The 6,155-nt window shown below is 34.3% G+C and overlaps 1 protein-coding gene across 4 annotated transcripts; it reads left to right on the top strand.

The window, feature by feature from the left end:
- LOC107617602 (metallophosphoesterase 1) lies at positions 60-5,614 on the top strand. 4 transcript variants are annotated; one of them, XM_021110556.1, is made up of 5 exons: positions 63-481; positions 2,112-2,698; positions 3,260-3,346; positions 5,079-5,215; positions 5,486-5,614. In XM_021110556.1, the coding sequence occupies exons 1-5, from the start codon at positions 167-169 to the stop codon at positions 5,491-5,493; spliced, it is 1,134 nt and encodes a 377-aa protein (XP_020966215.1). In that variant the 5' UTR covers positions 63-166; the 3' UTR covers positions 5,494-5,614. The 4 variants fall into 4 exon arrangements, with proteins under 4 accessions (XP_020966216.1, XP_020966215.1, XP_016174887.1 ...); XM_016319401.2 differs by having other exon boundaries at positions 5,318-5,523; XM_021110557.1 differs by lacking the exons at positions 5,079-5,215; positions 5,486-5,614 and adding an exon at positions 4,754-4,815 and having other exon boundaries at positions 60-481.

Below are 6,155 nucleotides of genomic sequence, written 5' to 3'. Positions count from 1 at the left end.
TCCTTTGCAAAATTTGGACGCTAAACAGAGATACAAGTTTAATGCCAAATTGAATACCAACTCGAATAATAGGCTCCTTCCAAAATTAAAATTAAGCTCCATATTTATTTGACTCTGATGAGCCAAACATGAGAGGATGATACTGCCACGGTAATGGCACACTCAAATGGTTCCCAGGTGTAGTGAAACCCATTTTTTCTTCCAAACCCACCCTTGTTTCATGCATCACTCGAATCCAAGAATGGGGGTAACTGTTGGGTTGAAGGTGTTGTCTCTAGTAGCCATAGCCTCCCTCCTTGTGTTCGAGGAGTGGGTCTCCACACCCGCATGCAACTTGGTTGACCCCTTTGAAGATCCCAAATTTGAAGATGACCCTGAAAACTTGAAGGTCATGCTTGTCGCTGACCTTCTCTTGTTGGGCTCTGAGTCTGGTTATTTAAGCGTCTTCTTCAGGGACTACTACATATCCAAGTTCTTTAGGGTACTTCTTTAACTCGCCTTGTAGTTCAATGATAGTAGCTGCTTCAATTAGGTTTTGCTACTAACCTTGTGTTGGGTTTTAATGTGTTTTTTGTTTTGCGCACCAGGTGTTTGTTAAAATGTTCTGATGTGTTTTTTTTTTTATTGAATGACTTCTCACTTTCTCTTGTGCGTTTAACTTATTGGTAATTATTATGTAAGCTGCTATGTTCTGATTTTACTCACATCATAATATTAAGGGAAATGGTACTTGAGCAGTTGAGCACCACACCGAGAGTGGGTGTTCCTATGGTGAAAAATAAGTTTTTGCGTGTTAAGAGTATGGGTTGATGTTTATATGTTATGGACGAATAATAAATACTTAGGATATTTTACAATTTTGACAAGGTGTCAATAGGTGATATGATTGGAGTGGAAGGTTCTACTACCATTATATGGTACTATAAGCACCTTTTGAGAATGATATAAGGACAATAAAAGAACTTCTTAGCAATTTAGTACTTTTCTTTACTTTTTCTAGCTTTTGCATTTCTTTTAGAATTAGCTAATTTTGATTCATTAGAATTGGGCCAAAATTTAAGGGTGGTGGAGGTGGATGTCGGCATGAGGCCATGAGCTATGATATCGATATGACATTATGTGTGTACAAAAATCATTTCTCAAGTATTAGACTCCTAACTTGTCTTCTAAAGATTCATGTTAGTCTTCCCTGAAGAAGTTTCATTTAATATTGGCGAGGCAAAAGAATGAAGAATGTTTTCTTTGTTTGAAGAATTAATGTTTGATAATAAATTTATGTTCAAGGTTTACTCTTGCATTTGCTACTAGTTTCTGGATAAGATAACTGTTATGAAGTACGAACTCAGCTTCAACAGAGAAATTATGAGAGTAGGTGTATACACTTAGGCTGCAAAAGCAGCCTTGTGCTTTTGTTAAGTAGAAACCTATTTTTCAATGTGTATTTTTATTTTATTCTAAATGAGGCAGATAAGTAGGAACCTAATCACTAGGTTACAAAATATAGATATTGAGATAGTAGTGTCGGAAAAAATATATTCATAGTTCCCACTATCCCCATATTTTGGATGGACAAAAAGTACAAAGAACATCTGTCCTGAGGTAGAGACATCTTGCCTGTCTCCCCTCCCAGACAGGTTTTTGTCTCTCAATGTCTCTATACTTTTATCCTGGAACTGTCTCCAACACTGCCTATGAGACTCCTACTCTCTCTATTATGTGTTTATGTAAAGTAATTGTAGTTTCAACAATGCTGCGATACACAAAAATTTAAACCCCGTCATCTTATATTTATGCAATTTTCACTGTCTGATCACATACACTCTTTATCTCCTTAGGCTTTCTAAGGAACATATATTTTTGTAATATGTAACTAGAGAAATTCCCTGCCTTCCTTGTTTGCGTATTATACATCAGTGATGCTAGATTAATGTGGCTTCTTGTTTATAGTCTTGTAATTGATAAATTTTACTAGTATGCAAGAGTTTGTGCTGCCAAGCATGCTGCTGAGATTGGAATTCCGGGTTACCTCATTGTTGAATTTGAACATTGACATCCACGTATTAGTTTCATTTATCCAACCCGTTTAATTTAAAAATGCAACATCTGGCCAGAAATCTTTTGAAAGTTTGAAGCCTGATTTGCTTCTTGTCTTGGGAGATGTATCTGCAAAAGGTTCTGAGTTGACAAGAAGCAAATGGACGTCAGTGCTTCAGCAGTTTTACCAAATTTTGGGCCCCTTTGTCGATCTTCCATTCCATGCTGTTCTTGGTGATAGGGATATTGGAGACTGCAGTGATCTTGATCTCAACAAAGTTAACTGGATTTCTAGCAAATTACCAGGATTGGATCCTTCTGGCTGTGGTGCATTTGAAATTAATAATATCAGTTTTGTGACACTGAATGCTGTGGCCTTACTCTGTGGTAACAATAGTTTACGGTTCGGTATTGAAAAGGTAATAGAGAGGGAAAGTCTAGAATTTCGCGATGAAACAGGAGGAATAAATGATTCTATCAACACTACAGATGCCAACTATAACTTCATGTGGAGGGTTCACTCCATGCCATCTGGATCAGGACCTGTAATTCTACTCCATTTTCCTTTGAAACAAACAGGAAACCAGCGCCAAGGTGGCATTGATACTTTAAAGAGATCACCTATCTCTTTAATTGAGGGGTTAAATGAGGTCTCAAAACCCAGGTTAGTGGATAACTGGATATCCTTCATATAAATGATATACTGCCCCTTTTTTTTTCTTATCATAAAATATGCTACGGTTCAGAAAAGGTCATGTCATCTGTCATCATGTTCTTGCTTTCTTATGTAGTAGCTAGGATGATCATATAGTTTCCGATCATCTGGTTTATTCATATGTTCATTTCTTTCAGGTTAACATGCATTTTGGCCCAAAGAATTTTGATTTAATAAATTTATCTCAAATGTGTTGGACTAATATGTTAAAGCCCGATTCATTTAAGTATCAATTTGTATGTTAAATTGTTAACTCATCTTTTAATTCTTCATGTGAATTCAATTTTCATTCTTGCACTTTTTTTTTTTTTTTGAATGAAAGCTCTCGTAAGAAATTGAGTTTTATAGTACTCTAGAAAGTTAGGAAATTCATGCACACAGTCAGTAGTTAACTAGTTATGTATTTGTTTAAATAATAACATATATTTTGTAGTTTGAAGGCAATATTCAACACATTCTTTCAGAATTCATGCCGAGACTTTCTATGTCACTTTGTTCTGGTTGTATCAGGGAGCATATTGGAGCTGGTGTGTACAAATTACTTCATACCCTTCCGCAAAATGCTTCTGAGTACATTTTACAAGCTCTGAAGCCAAGGTAATCAATGTTGCTCTGAGTTTTTTACTTCCAGATATTTTTTTGTGTTCATATAATAAATACATACATGATATCTCTTATTTTTTCTATCAAAGTTGCAACAAACTTGCAATTCATCTTGTCATAAGTTTGCTCTCCATTACTATTTCAGTATTTTGCTTAGTTATTTTTCTGGAACTAAATACTGCTGGAAAAATTATATAGTTTCTCTTTGCTGGTATAAAAAAGAGGTTATTGCTAGGCTTTGAGACTTGATATTGATATGAGCCCTGAGCTGTTGAAAATTGAAAGATTTGGTATCCATGATGTTGTATAGTGCAAACTTTTAGGGGCCACTTATCCTCTGCCTCAAACGGACATTTTTCCTATCCAATTTCTTCCCTGTCTCTCAAATGGTTTTTATTTTTTTTTACTGCGCATGGAGAAAACCTAAGGACCAATGAGAACAAACAAAAACTGAGCAATTACTTGATTCTTAGCGAGCCAAATATCAGCAATTGATCATTCATCCACTCCATTGATGGGAGGTCTTTTCCAAGGAGCAAGTCTCAAAATTCTTATAAACACTGAGGTTTGAACTTAGGGTTCCAATAATCATTCTTGTTACCCTCCTATAGGATGAAAATAACCTCTCACAAATGGTTGTACCAACCTGGATTATATTATGTCTAACCACATGCATATGTTGTGAACATTTTGGGCAAAAGAAGATTGAAGAAGAGAAGAGTGGTGGAGAAGTCGAGGAGGTACAAAAATGATTATTTACATTAGGGGTGAACAGAATGAGAGAGATAAGCATATTATTGTCTACTTTTAAATATTACGTGGTCCTTTTCTCTAAACCCCATATTCTCAAGACAGAGTTCCATGCTCCCTAGAGGCCAATTGCAACCCACAAAGCTCATCTATGCAGGCTATGCAGAATGATCTTCTCGGTGAAGCCTGTGATGCATCTGGCATCTGCTATTCTCACCCTGATTTTCCTCAAGTTACCCCTCTAATATTATTGACTATTGAGTTCTTTTTAGTAAGACTTCATTTGTATAGTGGGTATTGAATATGAACTACTTGCATGGTTGTATATTAGTATATAATTTAGTTCTATCCTATTATTATACAGGATAATTCTTTTCTGGATAAAAGAAAATTTTCATTAAGGTAAGAAGGATAATACAAGATAGTTTTTCATTCTCTATAAACAACAGATTTATCTATAAAGCATAGCTTTTCATTCTCTCAATATGGTTGAGAGGGGAAGTCCTCTTCATAGATCATAAGCTTTACACCAAATAGATGCCAAATGTCAAATTGTATTGCACGAAACTTGCTTGTCAAAAGATTTGTCATTTAAACTGCAAGCATTATACTCCAAGCAAATAATCCCAACAACAATGGCATATACTGCAGTGCCATAACAAGCATTATCAATAGGAGCTGATCTAAAGTTTCAGGACACACCCAGCATTCAACAAAAATACCAAACAAATCGTTATCCAGGATAATAATCTGGTTTACTGGGAGTTTGTTGCAATGTGAATTCTGAAAGCCAATTCAGTTTGTATCCTTATATTGAATGTTTAGAATTTTTGAATATCTGTACATGGTTTGGTTTAACTTTTCCTCAAGTAATAGTGGGATGCTGCTCAAATATTGAACTTCCTTATTTTTCTAGTTGATGCCCTATAGTTTCTTAATGATAATATAGTAGTGAGATCCCTTGACATGTCTGCAGAATTATTTTCAGTGCTCACAGCCATTCGTTTTCTGACCATGTTCATTTCGACCAAACTAGAGAGATTACAGTTCCGGCAATGTCATGGAATGCAAGAGATGATCCTGGATTTGTGTTTGCCACATTTCAGAAGACAGGTAGAGCAATCAGCATCAGCTATTGTTCTCTCGCTAGAGAATCTCATATTCTTCTTGTCTATATCTCTATAATGGTTTTGTTTTGCTTCTTTTGTTTAAAAGGATAGTAGGAACTATTATGCAAACCACAGAAAGAGCATATCATAGAAAGACACCACAGGCAAACAAAAAAAAAGGGGTAGAAAAGAGTGTAGGGTTTGTCTAGATACACATTTTTTCATCATTGTTGATTATCAATGACAATTTTGAAGTCCAAAATTTTTGCTACAGGCAACTAATCCAGCTTTGAGGATTCATCCTTTCATTAATTAAGGCTCCGTTTGGATTGTGCTTTGGGACAAATATAGAGACAAAGAAATAGAGATGGAAAAATTAAAGACAGAAATGGGAACAAAATTGTTTTTGTATCTTGGTTGCTAAAATCATAGATACAAATATAGAAAAAAAAAGAGAGTAATTTTTATCCATCTTTCTCTTACATTAAACAAATCTCAACTTTCTTCCACCACTCCTACTCACTAGAGATCATCAATTCAAACCGAAATTTACAAATATAGGAATATTACGGGAATATTACATTTAAATAATCAACTTAAATTAAAAATTATTAACATATTTTATTTTGCTAATTTCATGACTAGTAAATAATAGTATTGTTATCAATAGTACCAAAAACTTCAGAAGAGTTATTTTCTCTCTAGAAGAGGCTTTGACTTTAAAGATTCTTAATGAAATAAGTACATTATAAGAATATTGAACATTAGATATATTACAATTCTATTTTACAACCTGTATTAGATCACCTTTTCATAAAAAAATTCATACAATATTTTGTTCAGATGGAATTTATTTATCATAAAAAAAAAATTCATACAATATTTTGTTCAGATCGAATTTATTTATCATAAAAAAAAAATTCATACAATATTTTGTTCAGATC

This window comes from Arachis ipaensis, chromosome B09 (assembly GCF_000816755.2).
Source record: "Arachis ipaensis cultivar K30076 chromosome B09, Araip1.1, whole genome shotgun sequence".
Classification (NCBI taxonomy): domain Eukaryota; kingdom Viridiplantae; phylum Streptophyta; class Magnoliopsida; order Fabales; family Fabaceae; genus Arachis; species Arachis ipaensis.
The sequence above is the reverse complement of the archived record's forward strand: the minus strand, read 5'-3'. Positions and strand labels throughout refer to the sequence as shown.

Bases quoted from the DNA above. Each gene is read 5' to 3' on its own strand.
- LOC107617602 (XM_016319400.2), top strand. From the start codon at position 167: ATGGTTCCCAGGTGTAGTGAAACCCATTTTTTCTTCCAAACCCACCCT. The intron at 482-2,111 runs GTACTTCTTTAA...ACATCTGGCCAG, and splicing joins ACATATCCAAGTTCTTTAGG to AAATCTTTTGAAAGTTTGAA. The intron at 2,699-3,259 runs GTTAGTGGATAA...TGGTTGTATCAG, and splicing joins AATGAGGTCTCAAAACCCAG to GGAGCATATTGGAGCTGGTG.